The following is a 25,363-nucleotide window of genomic DNA, read 5'->3' on the forward strand; positions in this document are numbered from 1 at the left end:
GGCCGCGAATAAATTTTGCTTTAAAAGTGGAAAAACTATTCTATCGAGATGTTATAGATCGACTTTTGAAGCGAATTCGATGTTTTAAGCTCGAGTTTTAAGCTAGCGCCAGACTATACGCGTATTTGCAGTTCGTGATTTGTAATTCGCGATTCTTGAACGGTATAAAAAAATCTGATTGATCGAATTTGACGAATCTTCCATCTAGATTATTCACGAATTATAAACGAATCGCGAATACGCATAGTCTGGCGCTAGCTTTATAAATCGGGTGAATTCTTCTCCATGACAACGCATCCGCGCATTCGTCAATCATCGTCTCCCAATTTTTGGCCTAAAAAAATATGACCATTATCACCCACTCACCGTACTCGCCAGATTTGGCACCTGCCGACTTTTTTTTTGTTCCCCAAGATAAAATTGACGATAGAAGGGGCTCGCTACGAAGATGCAATTCAATACGCTGTGACGGAGCATCTAAATTCGATTTCCCCAAAAAATTTTTTTTACCCAAAAATTGGGAGATGACGATTGACGAATACGCGGGTGCGTTGTCATGGAGAAGGAATCATTCACCCGATTGGTAAGACTCGGGCCTAACACGAATTCGCTTTAAAAGTCGATCCAAAATATCTCGATAAAACAATTTTTCCACTTTTAAAGCAAAATTTAATCGCGGCTCGTTGCTCTTAAAATCGTGACAATGCAAAAAGAACAAACAATCTTTCAATGTGCACTATCCAAAAACTACTATACCTAACGCAACGAAAAAATTATGGGAAACAAAAAGATTGGTACTATCTAAATCCAATATTGATTGAGAGATAGTGCCATTAGTACGTCTTAAAAAAAAAAAATCATTCTTGGGACTTTTTGAACGTACCGGGTATATTTATATTTCATAAATTATATATACATATATACGGTACGGCATTTAAATTGACACATCTATCATTAAAACAAAGCATTTTATAAAAAAATGCTTCAGACAAAAGTATTACGGTAAGATTATCGAAAATTAAATATTTTACGAGATATTTTATATTTTATATATTAGGATTTCCATTAAAAAAAAACAATTTAAGAAATTAAGGCTTTCAAGTGATATCACAAATTTAAATAATCGCGGGCTTGTAAGAGCCATAGGCGGATGGTAGTGCGTCAGTTTCATAGAAAAATAAGTTTTCTATGAAACTGATTATGTGCATAGGGCACGAAATTTACTTGGTCCTATACCAAGATTTTTTTTTTTTTTTTTTTTAATTAATCTCAATTTGAAATTTATAATAACCCCTCTTTACACCTCTGGCAAGAAAAAAAAATTTAAAAAAAAAAGGAAAAAAAAATCTTGGTATAGGACCAAGTAAATTTCATGCTCAATGCACATAATCAGTTTCATAGAAAACTTTTTCTATGAAACTGACGCACTACCATCCGCGTATGGCTCTTACTAGCCCGCGATTATTTAAATTTGTGATATCACTTGAGAGCCTTAATTTCTTAAATTGTTAGTTCACGCCGGCTGAAAGATAGCGTGATTAGTAAGATATTTACACATAAGACGAATGAGAAGTATCGGTGGTGTGGGATCTGAATAGCTTAGAGGTAAGAGCAGTCACCCGGCAAGCGAAAGACTCGCGTTCGATTCCAGGGGGGTAAAGAGGTGTTATTATAAATCTCGAATTGAGATTAATTTAAAAAAAGAAAAAAAATCTTGGTATAGGACCAAGTAAATTTCGTGCCTTATGCACATAATCAGTTTCATAGAAAAATAAGTTTTCTACGACGCACTACCATTCGCGTATGGCTCTTACTAGCCCGCGATTATTTAAATTTGTAAAAAAAAAAAATTGACCTTCAAAACGTCCACCAAATTAAAAATAAATAATGCTATTCTCTTCCTCAAAGCAAAGAACTTTTGTCTGAAACATTTTTTTATAAAATGCTTTGTTTTTATGATATTTAGATATATCAATTTAAATGCCGTACTTTGTATAATAAATAATTCACACACATGTTTTGCAAAAATTCCGCATTCTCAATTTTCTCATAAATTTGAGCAGCTGCAATAATACATTTTCACCTAAATATCGTTTCGACAATAGTAACAACAACAACAACAACAACAACATGGCTAGCGATGTGCTTTCTTTTTACGTTCCATATGACTTGCCATAAATCTAGAGCCTGACCGCAAACTTATTAGTGTCCGTCACGGGGTAGACGCGTTGCCCTAACTTCGTCTGGCGTCGCCATAATTTTCTGCACGCCTCGTCGCTTTTGCCACGAAGAAAACTTCGATCGCTCGTTACAAGAAAAAGAAAGGAACATCCGGTGTTTATCGTTAATCTACAATCTCGTGCGTAATTGATGCTGCTCTAATTTTCTGTATCACATCTTGGCGTATCACCAGTTGGACGGACAATTGTAGGTCTATTTAACAGTCATAGAGATCGCAATATTTTGTTGCCCTTAAGGCGTTCAATCTCCAATTACATAATGTTTACGGTTTCAATATGTCTCGCAGTTACAACTCGACGTGTGTATCGAGTTCCAGGCTTGTTAATACGCCTGTTAACGATCGAGTTGCTAAAAAGCGAGTTAGCGCTTTTGTCGACCATCGCATTTTAAGAGACGCATGATTGTACCTTAAATATCACATCGCGAGCGGAGAGAAGTTGAAGCTCGTAAGATCTTCTGACGACCCGCTCTCTCAGATGCCCGAAGCGGACCGAGGCGGTCTACCTTGAACGGGATTCCTGGTCGTTTGTAAATTTCACTAACAAAGAGTCACGAGACTCGCGAGGATAATAGCCGGATATACACGTATTTTCTCTCGCTAACGTGGATAATGCCGCATACACGCTGCTCATTATAGTCTCGCAGATTCCGATAGTTTTTTATACGCGAGTGAAAAGTAAATACAGAAAATGATATATATTATTTCTCCTCTATTTGTTATCCTACTTTTAACTATGTACTTTCTCCTCAATATGGATGTTATAATATTTTACAGATCACGAATTTATAGTTGCGATAGGTACAATACGCTGCGCAATAAGACTTTTCCTTTTCAGATTAATGACATATCGCAATTTATTTTTTGTATCTTTGAGTTTTATTTTTTTTTAATATTCGAGAGATAACAAGAAATCTAAGAATTATTCTAAAACGCAAATCATATTTACGAATTTTAGATAACTGAGAAAGATTAGGGAATATATAAAATTATTAACGTCTATCTTTCAGTGATTTTTAGATGGTTGAAAATGATATTTTAGGGAGACCAATCTGGAGCCAAAAAATTAGTTTCCCGATTTCTAAAAATTAAAAATTTTGATGCTAATTATATTATATAATGCTATTAATATTGTCATTAGAAAAATATTGCGCTGATAGATTTAATGATTCTATCTAATTTTTTATATTTTCTGTTTTGAATAACTTCTGTTTTGAATTAATGAGTATTGATTATTTTCAAATCACATATACATTTAATGATTACGTTATTAATGATATTAAATTGTAATTACTATAATATGTACGTATTATATTTGCTTTATACGCCATTCTTTATATATCTGCCGAATTACCGAGATTTTCGAGAGTTTCGTACGTAACCCTGAACTATATTTCAGCCGAGCATTTCGGAGGAGTGCAAACAAAGAGCGATCTTACACAATTTGAGATTGTATCATGCTTCGAAACTTGGTAATTGGTTTCCGTCTTGCGACATGCATTGGTCGATTGTTCTTGTCCGAGGTTCGTGAAAATAGTTTTATGACAAGAATTTCTTTGACATAAATCATGAAATGATATAGGGATTTTTGACGAAATTAAGTTGAATTGTTGCTACATATCAAGATATCAATCGTTCTCAAATCAAGATATCAAAGTTACGGTTTCTAAGCGAATTATGTTAAAAGTGCAAATCGATAAACTTTTGTTTCCTTTTAGTTTTTCAATATTAATTATTGGATTTTTTAATAGTTTAATAAAATTTTAATTTGATATGTTGCGTAAAAAATTTGATGAATGCAATTGATTTTAAAGAAATTTTTATTGAAGAATCGTTTTCTCTCAAGTTTTGAAAAAATCTGTGTGGTTATGAGAAATATAATTTTCTGGAACATCCTATATATCGTTTACATCAGCTTATTGCGTCTAGTTATTTATTCGCGTATATATCTTTTGCGCGCCGATCGACACAAGAGTATAAATCCGAGACTGTCAGTTTAAATAACCACATTTTGATTCTACTAAATATAAAGAAATTTATATACATAATGAGAAAGAGAGAGAGAGGAAAAAAAATACAATTACTAGCATACATTATACATAATGTTAATTACTGTACTGATACTTAATGAAGAGTTCAATAAGTTCTATCTCGAAATATTTAATATTATAATATTTGTGCTTAAACATTTTTTTATATTAGATTATAAATTGAATGTTTCATTTTTTTGCGCCACGTAGTATGTTTAGAACGATGTTGATTTATAAAATATGAAATATTCAAAGCGTATCATAAAGTGTTCTCTTTTTTGACTGTTCTTTTTCACAATGTCTATATTTTTGCGAGTTTATTTTCTTGTCTCCGAAAGGCCGTGCATAGATTACATGCCAATCTTTCAGATAGATTTTTTTTTTCTCAACGGAGTACGCCAGCAGGAGATAAAACTAGTTGCGGGTTCATTAAACTTATTTGTCATTCTTCCTTAAGCTCTTGATGAGAACGTAAAAAGTGATATGACATGTATCGCGGAATAGATTTTCACATCGCGTGTCTTAGTGCAATATATGCACGTACTATTAGCTTTTCTCGCGATCGTTATCGAATACGGATGCTAGTATGAAATTTTAAAATGCATATATCCGTCGAGTAAAGCAATCTCTGCGTATTCAGAAAAACTGGTTTGCAATGACGACTAATTCTCTTCTTTGTAATTGTTATTTTAAATTCCCGAATAATACAATGCAATAGTCCGTTGATTTGTATTATTGATTCATATCATATATTGGACATTATTTTACATACTATTTTTAATTAAATATAAAAGTATTTAGAATTTATCTATATATTTTTATTACATATTATGCTTTCTAATCATTTTTAATATTTATAGTTCTCGAACGTGTGTAAATGCAAAACACGATGCCATATTGTTATAGATTAATTTTGAAAATTTATTTTTTACGATTAAATTTTCTCGACAAGAACAAATTCACTTTGTATTATCACAGAAAGTAAGTAAATTTTTTAAGTAAATTTACCAATTTTGAACGCAAATAATTTTACCGGAAGGTAAATTCCAGCGAGTAAACTGTGCAAATTTATTGTTTAATCGGGAGTCAATGATACCTCTATCAAAACAATTCGTGAATAGATGTTTATCAAGTGAGACACACATGCATTCCAGGCTGTCTGCCTCTCAGCTTCTCCACGAACGTATTAGCGTTTATACGGTGTTCGCTCGCGTTTTGCATGGATGAGCCGGCAAAGCGAATATATATATGCACGTACATACGACAATCGTATAACTAAGGTCAATGCACTGATGATGTTAGCTGACATGTATATGAATAACATGATATCGGTATGTGCGTGATACGAATCAATCATAGGTATTATAATTCGGATTAGTGCTGTCATTACTCGAATATTTCGAATATATTACCTAGATATTCGATTTATTTTTAAATATTTGTATAAAACTGCAATATTCGATTCATTTTTAAATAGCACAGAGAGAAAAGTTTCTTTGGATTTAATAAATTTTGTTGAAACTAAAGAAATATAATGGGATTGGAATAGTTCAACCATACTAATGTTTGAAGTAACAAATATGATTGTTTGGTTTTCAAATAACATATTTATTTACTTTAAATAAAATATTTTTTGAATGAATTTCACTTTTTCTTTAACTTAAACAATTATATTATTTTTTCAAACAATTTTATTGTTTTCTTTAAGTAATATTCTTGTTTTATTTAAAAGATTCATCATGTTGTTTTGAACATTTTAAATGAAGCTTAGAACAAGTTAGATAAAGTTACATTACCTGTTATTACATCTTTCTAATTAAATCTTCGCGGCATCTTAGGGCCATGGCATGCAGAAAAACTTAACTTCACTTATTCGGACAATTTTTGTGAGAATAAGTGAAAAATCGGACATTTATCTGTCCGAGTTTTCAAAAATTAGTTCAATATTTGAATTCTTCTTTATAGAGATCATATCAAAAATGAAATTGATAGAAATGGTTGTTGAATGTTATTAGCCGCATGTTGCAGGCTTTATACGTATACGCTTATGACAAAAACTTGAATATGTGTACAGTGAATAGCGGTAAACGAATAAATTATACTATTCCAAATAATAGTTATTTTTTCGTCAAACAATATGATTTAACGCAGTATATTTAGTGTAAAGAAACAAATATTATCTGGTTGGAAAACATTATTCCAAATAATAGTTATTTTTCAAATAATAATGACAAACAATAATGACAAACAATATGATTTAATGCAACGAAACTATTACATTTTTATTCAATAAAATAAGGTTTTGTACATAATTATGTTTTTATAACGAAACAAATATAAGTAAAACAAATAGATATATTCAATTTAAAGTAACCTTTTTCTCTGATCCCTATTAAGTTAGCCTTTCCCTCCACCCATCAGCGCTAAATAAGTTCTAACCTATATTAAAATTAAGTGCTAATTAGGTGCTAATTGGGTGCCGAAATCCGAAATTAGGTGCTCAGACCGTTTGGCAGAAAATTAGGTGTATACTTGGGGGGGGGGGGGGTTTAAGTTCGAAATTCTGCCAAACGGATCGAGCACTTAATTCAGCATTTAGATATTTTAACATAATATTAATTAATGAGTATTTTGATATCAGTAATTATCGAGCACCTAATTATTTAATAGGGTTTTACTCTTGTGAGATGGTCCACATGCTACCGTGGAAGTCCTATTAAATAATTAGGTGCTCGATAGTTATTGGTATCAAAATACTCGTTAGTTAATATTATGCCAAGATATCTAAACGCCGAATTAAGTGTTCGATTCGTTTGGCAAAATTTCGAACTTAAACGCCGGTCGCGTCCGTCGCTGTAAAGTGGTATAAAAAAATTTTATTTTGGATATGTCTTAAGGGGGTTACCTTGTTTGGAAGCGATAAAAAATAACTATTTTTGTGATTTTTCTTTGGACAAATAGTTACTATTATCAATTTCAAATTTATACAGATATTTTATTCACACTTTACACAATATCTATGAATTTGTATATATATAAAAATAATATGATATAGTTAAGATATCTTCATGCGCGGCGGACATGTCTACAATGACTGTCAAATTGCTGACATTGTAGAGTCAAAACCAGTCGTTTAAAACAAAAAAAATCAAATTGATTTGTAATTAATAATGATAAACGTATATGCTAAACCTATTGCAATTAAAAAAAAATTGCGAATTGGTAAAATTATGCCGTTATGAAAAAATAAGTTTATTTTCATATTATTTTTATTGCAATTAAATTGTTTAAAAAAATATTATGTTGAAAAATTTATTACTTTTTTTACGTTTAGCGTATGGATATACTTAAAATCCCAAAAGCCTAAATCATTACATTGAGCCGTTTTCTTTCTACACTGTCAACAAAATCAAAAAAACACGTTTCGAGAAAAACGCGTTTAAAGTTTTCAATTAGAATATTTCTGTTTTTTTTTTTTAATTGTTCTCATTAATGTTCTTACCAGGTCATTTTTTCGATTTGCGGTGCGCCAAATCTAATCGCTGATTGTTCATCGCATCAGCTCCAACCACTATAACTTTGAAAATTTTCAAGGAATCGAACTTAAATTTACAGAAAATATTCTGGAATAGTTATTATTTAAGAAAATGCAAAAAATAAATCGATTTTTTTTACCCTCCAAACCAGGTAACCCCCTTAATGATTTCTGAGAGTACTTAATTAACACTTAATTATTATGTATTTGTTTTTTTATTAATTATTTTATTTATATATTTTATTGTATGGGGGGGCCAGTTTAATGCGAAGCCAGCCTCCCCAGTATCCATCTAATTTTCTGCCAAACGGTTTGAGCACCTAATTTCGGACTTTGGCACCTTATTAGCACCTAATTTTAATCTAGGTTAGAACTTATTTAGCGCTGGTGGGGGGCTAACTTAATAGGGGTTTTCTCTGTATGCATAAACGCTCACTGATACTGGGATATCTTCTTTGAGATTTCTTGTTTCATCGTGAGTCGCGTGCAAACGACTGATAAAGAATCTAATTTTCAAGAAGATTAGAAGAACAGCTCCAACCACTATAACTTTGAAAATTTTCAAGGAATCGAACTTAAATTTACAGAAAATATTCTGGAATAGTTATTATTTAAGAAAATGCAAAAAATAAATCGATTTTTTTTACCCTCCAAACCAGGTAACCCCCTTAATGATTTCTGAGAGTACTTAATTAACACTTAATTATTATGTATTTGTTTTTTTATTAATTATTTTATTTATATATTTTATTGTATGGGGGGGCCAGTTTAATGCGAAGCCAGCCTCCCCAGTATCCATCTAATTTTCTGCCAAACGGTTTGAGCACCTAATTTCGGACTTTGGCACCTTATTAGCACCTAATTTTAATCTAGGTTAGAACTTATTTAGCGCTGGTGGGGGGCTAACTTAATAGGGGTTTTCTCTGTATGCATAAACGCTCACTGATACTGGGATATCTTCTTTGAGATTTCTTGTTTCATCGTGAGTCGCGTGCAAACGACTGATAAAGAATCTAATTTTCAAGAAGATTAGAAGAAAATTTATCGAAGTGTTATCGCGAGTAATCCGCAATTAATTTATGCATAGCCAAAATTCTCTTCTACGAAGTTGTATATAGTTGTCGATACGTCAATGATTAAATCATGAATATTCAACAGCGCGACGTGCGACCGTCAAAGATTTCCATCGTTTCGTGCGCCGAGAACCGATCTGATAGCTCGACTGTTAATTATTCCGAAAGGAGTTATCGAGAGGGAACGAGAGAATTTCTCCTTAACTTTTACGTCATTGATATGCGTGACGTAAGAGTACGATGCATCGAGAATATTGATGTGATTTCTTGCATTATGTTTCATTAAGGTTTTCATCGTGCGTCAATATTTTTTTTTTTTTCATTTGCTCGTAAATTATATGCGAATATCTTCACGCGTGAGGAACAAACCGATAACTATTATACCGCGCATTTGACATGCTCGACTACGAATGAAAACATTAATAACATCGAAACACGTTGCAAAGTCATTCGGCTCTACCTTGTAATCTTAGATATAACACGACCTAGTTTCGCTTACCCTACGGGCATGTAATCGCGATTTCAATTGTATTTCAATTGTACGAGACTGGACCAGTTGACGCAGATTAATGCACGCTTGTCTCCCCTTGACAGTGAAAAAATTGAGATACGATTTGTATAACGAAATCTCGAAGAAAAGAATCTACAAACGTGTAGGACGGTACGATGAGTCATTGTTTGCAATGCGGCAATTACAACCACATAATTAAGTAGGTGCTTGACAAAAAAAATCAATATTTTAATGATTAATCCCATGCAGAAATATGGATTTGCGATATATATCATTTTTTAAAATATTTACTTGGCATCGCGACGCGTTGCTACGCGTTGCTAACGCGTGGCTACCGCGTTGCTTAATTATTTCTAGTTGATTTTCTATAGCGAAAACGTAGCGATGTAGTTGATTATAATATTTAAACAACGATTTAATCGATTAAATCTTAATTTTTGATGGTTGCACAAGTTCAATTATTCTTAATAATATTTATTATTTATTGCTTGACGTTTCAGGTGTTTTATCATTTGTTTTCGTAGCATAATAGTACACTGAGTCAGTAACAGATGTTCGTTATAAAAAAGAATAAGAGCAATTTGTAACAAATTAAAAAAAAAAAGAATAATGTTCTTTTAAAAATATTCTTTGTATAGAATTTTATATATACTTTTGGTAAAAATGAAGATGAGGGGAGGCATCTCCGATGACTTTGACCTTGACATATGTTGTCAAGGTCATTACCTTGAACAACATTCAAAAGGTTTTAGCCGTCGGTCATTGTTTATTAAAAAGTTATTAACAAATGAAGTTGACAATATAAATGTGTGTTTAACTTTATATTTTGAATTTAACTTGGCGAATTTTATTAATGTTCATTCTTATGGACACACATTTACTTAAATATGCATTTTGAAGTTATTTAATGTAATATAGATATGTAATTATTTGTTATATTTTAAAGATGGAAAGAAAACGATACAAAACCCCACATCGTGACCCCACAATTGTTGTATGGATGGGAAAATGTATGTGTGGACACAGTGGGTTCCCCCCCCCCCGCTACGGGGGGCTCCACTTCCGGAAGATATAACCTAACCCAAACCTATTTCTGATATAAAAGAAAAATTTGGTTAGAGTTACGTTGTATAACCCAAACCAAATTTTTGTTTCGAATCAAACTTTAACTTTAAATATCTCAGAAATTATAAGAGACCGCCGATTAAGTTATAAGGAAAAGTTACTCAGGGTCATGACCTTGACAACATATGTCAAGGTCAAAGTCATCGGAGGTGTCTCCCCTCATCTTCATTTGTACCATATTTTTATATCGATTTTCTATATCATCAGAATGAAAATTGAACGAAAATATCGATTGATTTTTATTTGACAATTGCGCATGAATATTTACGAATATTTTAGATAAAGATAAGATTCAACATTCACATTAATCGATTGAATATCGTTTCCAGTAATTACCGTTTGGTGGAATGGAAATGTTCATACACTCCACATGAGTATGTGGAGTATCAAGCAAATGGATTGGAAATTCTTAACAAACTTTGTTATTGATTGACAAAAATTTGGCGAACAGACAGAACGTTGTTGCAATTATATAAATGTGTCGTTGTTTTGGAATCCTTCTATTTCTTGCGAATGAAATACTTTTGACTTGTTTATACAATGAGCTATCATGGACTGCATAATTCTCTCTCTCTCTCTCTCTGTCTTTCTCTCCCCTCCCTCCCCTCTCTTTATCTCTCCCTCCCTCCTTCTCTCTCTAGTTACGGACAATTGCTATAATAGTATGTGCATGTCGTGCAACATGCAATAGATCTCTAAATATACTTAATCGTGTAATGTAATATTCGCCTTGAGGCGAATTTACGAGATTATTCGCTGATTAAAGAGTACTTGGCATCATTAAGTCTGATTTGCACGATGTTCTTTTGCTAACAGTGAGTGTGTTTCAATATACGAATGTGATATAATAAATAGATCCGGTGCGAAAAAAGATTGAGAAAGAGACAACGTTGATTAATGTTGACGTCATGGCCGAATTACACAATTTGGATAGCATTCATTGCCTTCATCTAGCAATTATCGGATTTTTTTTTATGAGTCGGACGATGTACATAATCAACTCATTTTGAATTATAATTCAGTGAAGTTTTTCAGTGAAATATATAGTTTTTTGAATGTACGAAGTCTTCCAGAAAATTTATATACAATATGTCGTAAATTAATGTTTTAATACAAATTTTGATATTTTTTTCGCCAAAAATTAAAAACAAAATTTAAATAACAGAAATTATTTGATAATTATAAAAAATTAAAGTATTCTGATAAATTTAATTTAAGAGAAAACAGAGAATTTCATTTAATTTCGATATAATTTTATATTAACAAAAATCTAATTCGTGAAACATACTTAGTTATTAATATATCTGATATTAAAATTTTTTTATAGCTGGATTTCTAGTTTAATCCTTGTTAAAAAAAGATTTTTAAATTCTTTAGACAACAATACATGAAAAAAGTCATGATCTTCTTATACATACCGGATGTTTCAAAAGTGGAATGGTCTTCCAAAATTGAAAGAAGAGATGGTTTTGTATTTATTTATTTTATTTTATTTATTTTTTTGTATTTATTTTTTATTTTATTTTTTTTGTATTTATTTTTTATTTTATTGATTTTTTTTGTATTGATTTTTTATTTTATTTATATTTTTTTATTATGTTTTTTTTTTGTTTTTATTCTGGACAGTGCTAAAGCAGCCCGCAACTTTTATTTGACTTTAATTATGTTATAAAACTCATAAAAAGCATCTCTTCTTTCAATTTTGACGTAAAAATTTGAAAGCAAAGCAATTTGAAATTTTAACATAAAAATAACAATAACTCGAAAGGCCGGACTTATGTTTATATCAATTTTTTTTCTTGTTTTTGGGTTCTCAATCACATCCCGAGCGATTGACCTCCACTTTTGAAACACCCTGTATAATGATATTTCTTTTAATTATATTGCAATAATTATATATTATAACAAATACGGATATACTTGAAGTGTTCAGATCTATGATTTTGTGAGGGTGAAACACATGACGGCGACTCTTCAAGATTCTCTTGCATTCTATGATTGTTTCGATATATAGATATTTTCTTTGCTATAAAATATGTATTATATTTTACAAGTTATAAGAGAAATTATATGGATATGGAACAAGACAACTTGGCTTGCAACTGTTGCAATTATCAATACAATGATCTATGTGGACTTGGCACTTTTAATAAAAAAAGTTTTTGATATATAAAACGATAGTATTTCGTTTGTAGTTGTTTGTAGTATCAATATTTTCGTTTGTAATTCAAACCATTAAAAAATAAAAAATTTTTTAGAAATGACTGCCACCCGATTTTAAGATAAAAAAAATGATATATCTTGATTCAGAATCGTTTGTAGTTGTTTGTAGTGATTTTCCTTTCATTTTTATTTGAATAGTTTAAAAGTTACAACATATTTGCAATAAATAAATAACGTAATTTTGTCGATTTTAAAGATATCTCGAATCCGCTTGCGCCATGTGTTTTAGAATCGTTTGCAGTTATTTGTTGTTTTTAGTAATGATTTTGCTTTTGTTTATAGTTGAATAGTTTAAAAGTTACAACGTATTTGCAATCAAGAGACACGGTAGTATGTCACGCCAAATCACGCAAAGCAAAGATCGCGCGCAGCAACGAGGCACCCCAGGTATCTATACGCGAGTCGGATAGTTGGGAGTACCTTAGATTATCAGTAAACGTTTTATAAGTTAGCGGAACAAAATGAGCAGAATCAATACTAATTAATATTTTTATTTGTTGCTCATTTGTTGCTAAAAAGTTGCCAAAGAAAAAAATTTGTTGCTGTGTAAGTTTAAAAAAAAGATGATGTTCCACTAAAACATGATTAAGCTAACGGAACAATATATATATAGCAATAAAATTGTACATAACAATAATATAAGAATTTGTTGCTCTCGAAATATATAAGTTTCAAATTTGTTGCTTGCAAAATAAGTATAAATAATGCCGGAAAGCCGCACACAGCGTACAAACTTACAAGAGTAAACTATCAGAAAAAAATTTGTTGCTCGCTTAAATTTGGTACTGATGTATTGTCTGAATTTGTTGTTCTCGAAATATGCAAGTTCCGAATTTGTTGCTTGCAAAATAAATATAAATAATGCCGGAAAGCCACACAGCGTGCAAACTTTGAAGAGTGAACCACCAGAAAAAAATTTGTTGCTCACTTAAGTTTGGTACTGATATATTGTCTGAATTTGTTGCTCTCGAAATATGCGTTTTAACGCAGTATTTTTATATATCTCACTATTTTTGTAGAAAATTAAAATAACTATTTTGTAAAATAGTTTTTTAGTTTGAATATGACAATGTTTTTGTATTAAAGTAACACTATTTTGTATAAGACTTTTTCACAACAAATTGAGATAACACTATTTTGTATAAGAGTTTTTTTATAGTAAAAGGTGCTTGTGCGCGTGCACTTGGCGCCTTTTTCCACTTTTTTTTAAAGAAGGTGAACAAATAATGTAACTTTGTCAATTTTAAAGATATCATGAATCCGCTTACGCCATGTGTTTTAGAATCGTTTGTAGTTGTTTGTGATTTTGCTTTCGTTTGTAGTTGAATAGTTCAAAAGTTACAACATATTTACAATAAACAAATAACGTAGTTTTTAAACTATTCATTTATAAACGAAAACCAAATCACTATAAACAACTACAAACAATTCTAAAACACATGGCGCAAGCGGATTCATGATATCTGTAATATTGATAAAGTTATGTTGTTTATTTATTGCGAATACGTTGTAACTTTTAAACTATTTAACTACAAACGAAAGCAAAATAACTACAAATAACTACAAACAATTCTAAAACACATGGCGCAAGCGGAATTGAGATATCTTTAGAATTGACAAAGTAACGTTATTTGTTTATTGCAAATACGTTGTAACTTTTAAACTATTCAACTACAAACAAAAGGAAAATCACTACAAACAATTACAAACGATTTTGAATCAGGATATATCGACAATTTGTTTTTATCTTAAAGGTGACAGTCATTTTAAAAAAATTTTTATTTTTTTTTTTGTTGGTTTGAACTACAAACGAAAACATTGTTACTACAAACAATTACAAACAAAATACTATCGTTTTATATATTGAAAACTTTTCTTATTAAAAGTGTGCTGCCAAGTTCACGTAGGTAATACAATGGGATTGTAAAAATTAACATATTTTGTCATATGTTTAATTAACAAGTTTTATTTAGGACACCATGTACATATACGTCATAATAAATGTACGCGATGAAAACATGTTAAGATGCCGTGATACAGGAAAACGTCTTTTTTTTCTCCTCGACACACGATGTGCGCCTTCATCCCGATTGACCGAGAAGCTGCTTCGAGTAAGAGAGGTTGAATGTTGAATCTGCTTGTCGACCGCGGGATGGATGGTAGGGTGTCGGGAGGGGATAAGAAAAGAGGGGGGTGAGACTCTTGCGCGCCTGTCTGCAGCGCAGACTGCGCCTGCTCGAGAAAGCCTCAAGCTTCAGTCGTCTAACGACGTCGCACACGTGTACGTTGGTTGCGCGTCGCTTCGATGTGAAACGCCACTTTTCGTGTTCGGCGCTTAAATTTGGTACTGATATATTGTCTGAATTTGTTGCTCTCGAAATATGCAAGTTCAGAATTTAAAAAGTTATTTTATACTTAAATTTTTGTTTAATAAAAACTTTTTTTCACTTAAATATGTTCCACTATTTTAATCACATTGCAATTTATGAGACACAATTTTTAATATTAGAAATAATAATAAATAAATTTTGTAATATAAATTTTTATTGGCGCAGTATTTTTATATATCTCACTATTTTTGTAGAAAATTAAAATAACTATTTTGTAAAATAGTTTTTTAGTTTGAATATGACAATGTTTTTGTATTAAAGTAACACTATTTTGTATAAGACTTTTTCACAACAAATTGAGATAACACTATTTTGTATAAGAGTTTTTTTATAGTAAAAGGTGCTTGTGCGCGTGCACTTGGCGCCTTTTTCCACTTTTTTTTAAAGAAGGTGAACAAATAATGTAACTTTGTCAATTTTAAAGATATCATGAATCCGCTTACGCCATGTGTTTTAGAATCGTTTGTAGTTGTTTGTGATTTTGCTTTCGTTTGTAGTTGAATAGTTCAAAAGTTACAACATATTTACAATAAACAAATAACGTAGTTTTTAAACTATTCATCTATAAACGAAAACCAAATCACTATAAACAACTACAAACAATTCTAAAACACATGGCGCAAGCGGATTCATGATATCTGTAATATTGATAAAGTTATGTTGTTTATTTATTGCGAATACGTTGTAATTTTTAAACTATTTAACTACAAACGAAAGCAAAATAACTACAAACAACTACAAACAATTCTAAAACACATGGCGCAAGCGGAATTGAGATATCTTTAGAATTGACAAAGTAACGTTATTTGTTTATTGCAAATACGTTGTAACTTTTAAACTATTCAACTACAAACAAAAGGAAAATCACTACAAACAATTACAAACGATTTTGAATCAGGATATATCGACAATTTGTTTTTATCTTAAAGGTGACAGTCATTTTAAAAAAATATTTATTTTTTTTTGTTGGTTTGAACTACAAACGAAAACATTGTTACTACAAACAATTACAAACAAAATACTATCGTTTTATATATTGAAAACTTTTCTTATTAAAAGTGTGCTGCCAAGTTCACGTAGGTAATACAATGGGATTGTAAAAATTAACATATTTTGTCATATGTTTAATTAACAAGTTTTATTTAGGACACCATGTACATATACGTCATAATAAATGTACGCGATGAAAACATGTTAAGATGCCGTGATACAGGAAAACGTCTTTTTTTTCTCCTCGACACACGATGTGCGCCTTCATCCCGATTGACCGAGAAGCTGCTTCGAGTAAGAGAGGTTGAATGTTGAATCTGCGTGTCGACCGCGGGATGGATGGTAGGGTGTCGGGAGGGGATAAGAAAAGAGGGGGGTGAGACTCTTGCGCGCCTGTCTGCAGCGCAGACTGCGCCTGCTCGAGAAAGCCTCAAGCTTCAGTCGTCTAACGACGTCGCACACGTGTACGTTGGTTGCGCGTCGCTTCGATGTGAAACGCCACTTTTCGTGTTCGGCCGCGTGAATTTAGCGTTAAGTCGAATAATCGTCGTCATATCACGACGCTGGCTCTCCGAAATCGAGAAAGACGATGTTTCGGAGATACGAGTTTTCGGAAAAATCGTTCGACGAGCATATCGCGCTCGTCCATCGCACGCTTTAAATGTCGTACTCGTGTGAGACAAGTGCAACACGGCGAGAAAAGGATTGATGGAGAGACAAAGTGGTTAGGTACACAACCACATCGAGTGTCTCGTGGACCGACTTCGATGGTCTTCGAAAATATCGAAATGAGGAACCCTACGGGGTTCCTGCTCGAAGACGCCAGACACGGATACATCCAATACATCAGGTATTTACGTTCGCTTTTAACGTAATCACGGCGTTTATATTGACTGTGTTAATCGTGTACCGATACGCATATCTGTGAATTAAAAAATTCTGAGTTAACAAAAAATGATAAATCTTTGATATTGGGGGCGACTTCACGAAATTTTTTGAAACTCATGCATTTTATGTATTTTGAGGCATAGAAACCGGATCCGTTGAAAAAAATTGTCTTGTTCCCCTGTTTTTTTATATTGATAAAATAAGACGATTTGGAGATAGTATCCCTCTTTTGTTAATGTGTTTATGTGTTTATTCTAAATATTGTTTTGTGGAAGTGAAAAGTAAACGTGTGGACGGGGGAGAGGCGAAATATCTTCTGCGTCCCCTCCCCCCAAAAATTCTAACCTAACCCACACCAAACTTTAATTTAAAAACTGGAAAGAGGTTTGGGTTAGGTTGGAATTTTTTTTGGGTGGCGGTGCAGGTTAGGTTAAGTTTACTCTTTACTTATAAGTATAGCGCAAAAATATACAGTAAATAACATCATAACAAAAAAGGTTATTTTTTTATATATCAATCAGACAATGTACTCGGCGTCATATTGCATGCATAAAATTACTATGTTTAATCAGGAATATATAAAAAATGGAAAAACTATTTTCTTCAACGGATTAGGTTTCTACGCCTCACATAAAATATGTGAATTTTAAAAAATTTTATGAGGTCGCCTCTATATCGAAGATTTTCCAAAAAATATATTTTAAAACGTTCGTGTAAAATGCTCTGAAAGAGACAAAGAATCGGCGTATTTGGCTCCCTCAACTATCAGCGATATTCACGAGAGATTGAGACTGTTTATGTTATGGTAAGACTGTGATTTAGAAAGGGACATTGAAACATTCATCCGAGATTGGGTAAACTAAATATGGGGTCGGTGAGCAACTTGACCTAACAATAAGTTATAAAAGAATATATCATGTTTTCCAAATATGCGGAAATGTGTTCGAAAACTGTTGTTGTAATGTTCGTGTCACAATGTTCATTGTCGAACGCGACAATATTTAGCGTTTTTTACGAGCGTATCGAACATTTGATGTAAATTGATTCAAGCAGAAACATTAAATATTTAATAGCGCACATCGCGATTTACGTTACAACGTCCGTTTCTCCTCGGTCTTAACCTCAATGTTTATTTGTCACTTTCAACATACAACTGTTGATACAAGCGATCGTAAATACGGTGATGAAAGTAAACAGTACGCAACAGTTTTACATTGATACGACATTCGGTTATTAATAATTAACTATTTCTGATTAAATAAAAGTTTCAGAAATACCATTTTGTTTCGTTTTACAAAATGTTTAACAATTTTTTGAAAGATGATAACATATGTTGTGATGATAACTATATGTTTAATAATTTTTTGAAAGATGACAACTACATGTATTGATCATAGGATACACTTTAAATCTTGTTTGACATTAACCTTGGAATTAACTGTATATTCGAGTTATTCTTGTCTCTTACTTTGTTTGGAATTCCTAGAATAACAAGTGGTTAGAAATGTTCTATTTACGAAAATATCTTTATTGTTTAACAGTAACTGTTATTTATGAAAAGAAATATTGCTATGGATTTTGTATTGCAAATATGAAAAGTACTCAAGATATATCAAAATAATTTTAAGGATCTATGTGTCATTTGTCAAAACATTGACAAAAGCATGAAAATTTTGTAGACTGTTCTACTATTTCTTCTGAGTATCTGTGCAAAACCTAAGCACAATTCTCTTAACAGTTTGGAAATTATTCAAGTTTAAAGTTAGAATTGCTTCTTATGGAAAATCGTGTATTGTAGCACTTATTGACAAATTTGACAAAGAAAAAATCAATTACCAATGAAATAAAAATTTTCACATATAATAAGAAAACTCTAATAAATATTTGTGCAAAATTTGATTTAAATCTACGTACTCGCTTAAAAGTTATTTACTAAAAATTGTAGAAAAATATTATCTCTCTCTCTCTCTCTCTTTTTCTCTCTTCCTGTAAATTACTCAATTTTTTTTTGTTTCTTGCAATTGATATCAGGAGTATTTACTATTAAAAGTTTTTGTCATAAATTAGGAAAAATATTAATTACAACTATTTTCTTTTACGAAGATATTAAAAATCATATTATTTTGTGATACTTTCTTTTTATAATCGGGATTTATTTATTTGATTTTTCAAACACTATAAATGTAAGAAATATGTTCTTTTTTTAAATTTTGACAGTTTTTTGCTACTATTGTACAGACAAAAAAAACATCATTAAGTATGACTTGAAGGAATCAGTTAGAACAGTGAAGAACAGTTTATAAAATCAAACGGAGACCAACGCATCGTGTTAGCGATAATACGAACACTTTTGTACATGTTTTTGTATATATAACTACGCCGTTGTAAAACGGCATCATAAATCGAGTGTCTATTTCGTGGTATAGTCGAGCATTAGAGATATCGAATAAGCATTCTTCGCACGATGAGAATTCGCGTCAACAATCTAATCCGCGCAGTAGAAACGATCGATAATTCCTTAATCCTATGAACGCAACGAAGTCGTCGCTCGTTCTGCAGTCTAAGCTTAAAAGATTATAATAGCGGATTATAACGGAAAATACTGGTCCGAGTGAATTCATCGAATGTTAGAAGTAATTGCGTACATTACCTACATTAGAGTGAAATCAATTTAAATTATCTCGTAAGAGAAGAACACTATTCAAGAAAACATCAATCTGTAATAATATGATTTTTTAAAGTCTCGTTAAAATATCAATATAAGATGAAATAAAAATTTGAACATCTTGCTAATTTAAAATCTCAACTGAAATATCTATATAAGCTGGTGTAAATAATACATAGAAACGTATGTCGCGTTAAATGTATGAGTTTTAAAATAAAATCTTGTTTCAATTTTCTCTATTTTGTTCCGAATTTTATTTCATTTTACCATTATTGCTAATGCAATCTTGATTTCTCGCTTTTTTCTACGCGATTATTTCGTTTCAGTAGATACATAAAACACGTCTTGCCACAAACATGATATGAGAACACGCATCCGATATAACTGTAAACCAAGAGATCGTTTATAACTTCTTTTTAATTGCATTCCTCGTGATAAACTTTTTGGTCGATCAACAATTTCTTCGTTAACTGTTTGGAAATTACAGTTTATAGGAAAAAAGAAATAAATATCACGCGCTCTTTTTATCGATATACGCATTTCATAGCAATTTCTTCCGGTATATTCACAAATATTGCGTTATGCAATTAATCTTTTATTATAGAAAAAAATAACAAACCGCAATAGTGTGCTATAGGATTTATTTGATTTTTCGAGCTTTAAACGACAGTTGTTATATGAACAATTAAATGGGACTATCTCTCTTTACAAAAGATTTAAATTTAATAGTTTTAAAATAATGAATAATTGATGTATTTTTATTAATGATACAATATTTTGTTATACATATTTATTGATAACCGCATACGAGATACCTGTGAAAAACATTTGAAAAATACACTAACGGCATATTTTTAAGCACGAAATATTAATTTTAATATTTCAAAAATAATTCCACACCTCTTGTATAACATAATTTTTAATTACAACAGATAATATCTATTGTTAAAACAAAAAATGCAGTCTCGAGAATATCTTGTATAATGTGTGTGTAGTATTTTTTATATTTTTAAAAAATATTATTTAGTCAAACTGCGTTTTTCTTTCCGCGGTTATTATTTTCTACGATATCAGCTCTTCTATGCGTGATTAGTTTTCCTCGCACAAAATATTTTTTACGAAAGAGGATTCTGCAGTGAGGATTAATTGAGAGATCAGAAATTATGCAGGAGATAGGTGCTCCATCGTACCGTTAGCGATGGTCCAGTTTAAGATGGCAGAATACTTGGCAACGCTGCCTTCTCACCGGCATACGAATATCGTATTCTTTGTTCTTTTTTCGAACCGCAAGGATCCCTAACCGATTCTCTGTCTATAAGACTCCAGCTCGCATAGCATGCCAGCCTCGGTGAGGTATTTGGTCTGAGGAATTATAACCGGATGGCGCGCGGGTACATTTATAGAGAGAGGGAAAGACGATATTTTAATGTAAATCGCAGTTGAATAGTCTACTGTAAAAATGCAAAAGCAAGATAAATCGACGGGATCTATTAAGAAGATACAACCTACAGTAAGGAAGAAATGCGCGAAGGCTAATAAATATGTAGACGTTTTGGCATCTTATTTTTTATATAATCGTGCAATTTCAAATAATAAATTTTGAAAATGGCGCTAATAAGCGATAATTTAATTGTTTATAAATGCTTAAAGATTTTTAAAACTTATCACATTTAAAAATTACATGTAATAATAAGAACAAAGCGCTTTTATCTTTATCTAGCAATTTTCATGGATTTCTTCTGAAAACAGATTTTTTTCGAAAGAGTTTATTTTACAGTTGGTATTTATGATTCTACTAATTTCGTATTTGCATGCACAAAGTGTATCCATGATAATACATTTCTATTCTTCATTTTTGCATCATTTTCGCGTCGAGTGTAATTCATAAATTAACGGCCTCCCGGGAAGAAGTGGATGTACAGTAATATATCATCTAATGATTAATATTAAATTTGAATTACATTACGTGTTAAGATAGCCAAGAGTCAATAGCTTTGTTAAAAATAAATTTATTTTATAATCATATACAAATATATTAAATTGATTTTTAATCATTTTGCGACAATATTATAATAAAAAATTTATAGAAAAATATATCGATCCATAAATGACGGATTTAATTATTCTAGTAGTAGTAGTAGTAGTAGTAATAGTAGTAGTGGTGGTGGTGGTGTTGGTGGTGGTGGTGGTAGTAGTTAGTAATAGTAGTAGTAATAGTGTGCGAGAGAGAGGGAGAGAGAAATTATTGATAAAATTTCTGTAAACAAGTTATTAATAAGCGTTGCATTGACGAATTTAAAAGCTTTTAAATTTTGTCCGGAAACGTATGTATCGCCGAATGCTGGCGCTGGGTGTTAGTAAATGCCATATGTACGTGTATATTATGGAAGCAGCGTTCCTTTGTCCGCATCAGCTGATTCGGAGCATCAGCTGCGCGTTTTTGTATGAACGAGGTGTGAAAGGGAACCCTGATTATTTGTCGAGAAAGGCTGCCTGGGAAAAGTTGGCTCCTGCACGGCCTATAAATATGTTTATAGTCGTTCGTTCCTTAGCGTTATGGCACGAATGTTTCGTAAATGCAAAAAAAATTATTCAGTACCATGTTTGTATTAAAACAAGAATAATTATCATACATAATGTATTTCACGTATAAACATTATCTATTATTTTAATTTATTACTTTATTTTTCGATGTCGTATATCTTGTGTGCGTGTGCGTGCGTGTGCGTGCGTGCGTGTGTGTGCGCGCGCGTGCGTGCGCGCGCGCGTGTGTGTGTATGTTCATATTTTTCTCAGATAAATAAAGTATTTTGGTAAGAATCAAGGATGTCTTGTATTTGTTTTAGCGCATTATATATTTTATTAATATCTACTATACTTATATTATATACAGAAATATTATTTTTATATAGAATTAAACATTATATGTTACATATACTTATATTATTAACAGAAATATTATGTTCATATATAGGATTAAACAAATATATACAAATAAATATATACAAATATAATTTTTTTTTTTCATAATGTATCGTCGCCTCGAAAGAAACCTTATGAAGGAATATATTTACCGATAATAAGTTAATGCAAAACAACTGTCAGTTCGTACTAGTATCACTTCGTTAAATGGATGAATCATTGTTACAAATGCATCTCGAGGATCCGAGCACAGACTATTGATATTCGTATTCCTAAGTAACAGTGATTATAAATTCGCAATCGGACATGCGGTATCTCTATCAGTAACCGTTAGAAAAAGGCAGTCCAGCTCCCGTATTTACCGCAGTTGTATTCCATAACATTCTCTCGCTTGGCTCTAACGGTTCTCATTGCAAGATATAAATCGTAGCGACGATATTATTGCCGAGTAATCGTCGAATCGAACACAGTCGGTTTGTTATCTTCTTCTCCCATGCACACGCCACCGATCGTAAATCAATACACGTTGCTAGTATTAAAGTGTTGGTGCGTCCGCGATCGTACGTAGGTTCTCGAGACCGATATTTATAGTCGCCGGCAGGCCACGCGATTATCTTAAGATCGTTAAATTTGTATTATGTAATTCCTGGACGAAACCCCAATTAAGTCCGAGATTAATACCATTGATATGCGCAGCACCTGATGTGATCGTTAAAAAAAAAGTTCTCATACGCCGACTTGGAGAAACTCGCCGATGCGTTTCTCCTTAGATATTTAATAGCAAAAAGTCCCGCAACGCGAAACTGACGATTAATTTCCCTTATGTCGCCTATGTGAGAGGAGTGTATATACGATCCGCTAATAAAGTTGCACAAGTGATTATATACGATGTACTCAAAATGAGATTACCGTATATTGAAAATAGATTTTCTTTCTCTCTGAATCTACGCGAACATCTATCGCAATTAATTTGTCTGTATTGCTTCTTGTTACAGCTTTTTGAATAATTTTTGTTTTTTGAATACGCTTTTTCCTATGTATTGCAATTTTGCCGCATGAAAGATTACCAGATGCTACTACAAGTAAGTCAACTTGAAATATCGTGGGCGACGTCTACACACAGAAAAATATTATTCTCTTGCTAAGTAAAATGATTACTCAGTTTACTTTGCTTCTTTTAAGTAACAGTTATCTTTAACAAAGAATATTTTTTAAATAATGATCTTAAAATAGACTCGTCACAAATTTTAGAAATACTCATTATCATGTACTCAAAAAAAGTAAATATTTTCTTTTGAAGAATATTATAAAATTTTATCGAAGAAAAGTCAGATATGGTTAATTTAATGTAAGAAAATTTATTAGATCAGAAAAATTTAATGTATTTCTTTCAATTATATAATTTAATATTCTTGATTGAAGTATTAAATTTATTAGGATTCAGAATATATTTTGAATAAATTTGATGCTTATGATGAACTTATGATAGATTTGCGGATATATGAATTTTTGAAATACTTGAAACAAGTAATATTTACTTGTATATAGTATGTATTTTTCTGCGTGTACCTTTTCATTTTCGGACCTGCGATATGGCCAACTTCGGATTGAGTATTATGATCAAATGACAACATGACATATGTCAATCTCTAATGCACGAGTCAGAAGTTGGCCATAACGCAGGGCAGAAAGTGAAAAGATAGGGCGCGTTCAGCAGAGAAAACCGCTGAGTAGCAATCGAACGTGATTGGCCCCTACTTTTAGAACCAACAAATCAACGTCGAATGTTAACAAGACGATAATTGAGCGCTTTCTCTGCCGAACGCGGCCATAGACGTTGTCCGCGATATTTCAAGTCGATAAAACTCGTATAATATGTAAAATATTTATATTATATCATACATTGTTGTATTTGTTTTAAACAGTGCTACAACTTTTATCATATTGAAATATCCACATTATTATAAAAAAATTATGCATATCTCTCCGTTCGTTAACACAGATAGCTTTTGGAAATAACCACTAGTTCTTAATAAAATTCAGTTTGAACCATTTAATTTGATATATATTTGTTATGATCTATCTCTTTTAGTTTAAAAGATAAAAGGAGGTGGCCACTTTTACTGGGACACCTTGTATATATGTATATATATGAATTGTCAGTAGATGACAATTAACTATACATATAATTATAACATTACTAAATAAAAATATCGATTAATAATTTATTAATAATAATTTTATTATTACACTGTATATATATATTATGCTGATTATGCAAGAGCTGTCTCGCAAAAGCTTATAATCATCATAACGTGATTTATCAGCTTGCGAAAATTACAGTCGTTAAATCAAATTATATTCGATTGTCTTAAGTTGACATAATCCATCGTGAATTGACAATTAATAGCTAATTAAATATGACGGTAACAGAAAATTTGCTGCTGAAAATTACTTGGCAAACCTATTCAATTGAGTAGAAAAGCGACTCGTGTTAATCAAGTTCCGCGAAAAATGTTTAATTTTATTTGTGCAATTGAATAAATTTTCGTAAGAAGTGCAAAAATGTGACCTGACTATCGAATTGATTATTAGCATCCCATAACGAATTTTAAATTAATGTGTGATCCAAAAGTAGAAAGAGATTATGCTATTCTATTTTCTAAGTTCGTGAGTTTCTTTTTGCTCTCACATATTAATAGTAAACGATTGATTTTATACAAAGAGATAAAACAATACCCACAAAAAAGGCAATGTAGTCGACATTGCACA

The 25,363-nt window shown here is 31.6% G+C and overlaps 1 protein-coding gene across 4 annotated transcripts in view; it reads left to right on the top strand.

Annotated features, from left to right (window-relative positions):
* The window catches only part of LOC115236899 (protein phosphatase Slingshot), a 167,458-nt gene that overhangs the window by 30,566 nt on the left and 111,529 nt on the right, over positions 1-25,363 (top strand). The window contains exon 1 of one of the 4 annotated variants that reach the window (XM_029809644.1): positions 16,537-16,966. The exons of the other annotated variants lie outside the window; for them this stretch is intronic. Within the exon in view, the coding sequence (XP_029665504.1) occupies positions 16,884-16,966 (83 nt within the window). The 5' untranslated portion in view covers positions 16,537-16,883. Of the gene's footprint in view, positions 1-16,536; positions 16,967-25,363 lie in introns of those variants that run through there. 4 annotated transcript variants of the gene reach the window in all.

This window comes from Formica exsecta, unplaced genomic scaffold (genome assembly GCF_003651465.1).
Source record: "Formica exsecta isolate Colony F162 unplaced genomic scaffold, ASM365146v1 scaffold113, whole genome shotgun sequence".
Taxonomy (NCBI): domain Eukaryota; kingdom Metazoa; phylum Arthropoda; class Insecta; order Hymenoptera; family Formicidae; genus Formica; species Formica exsecta.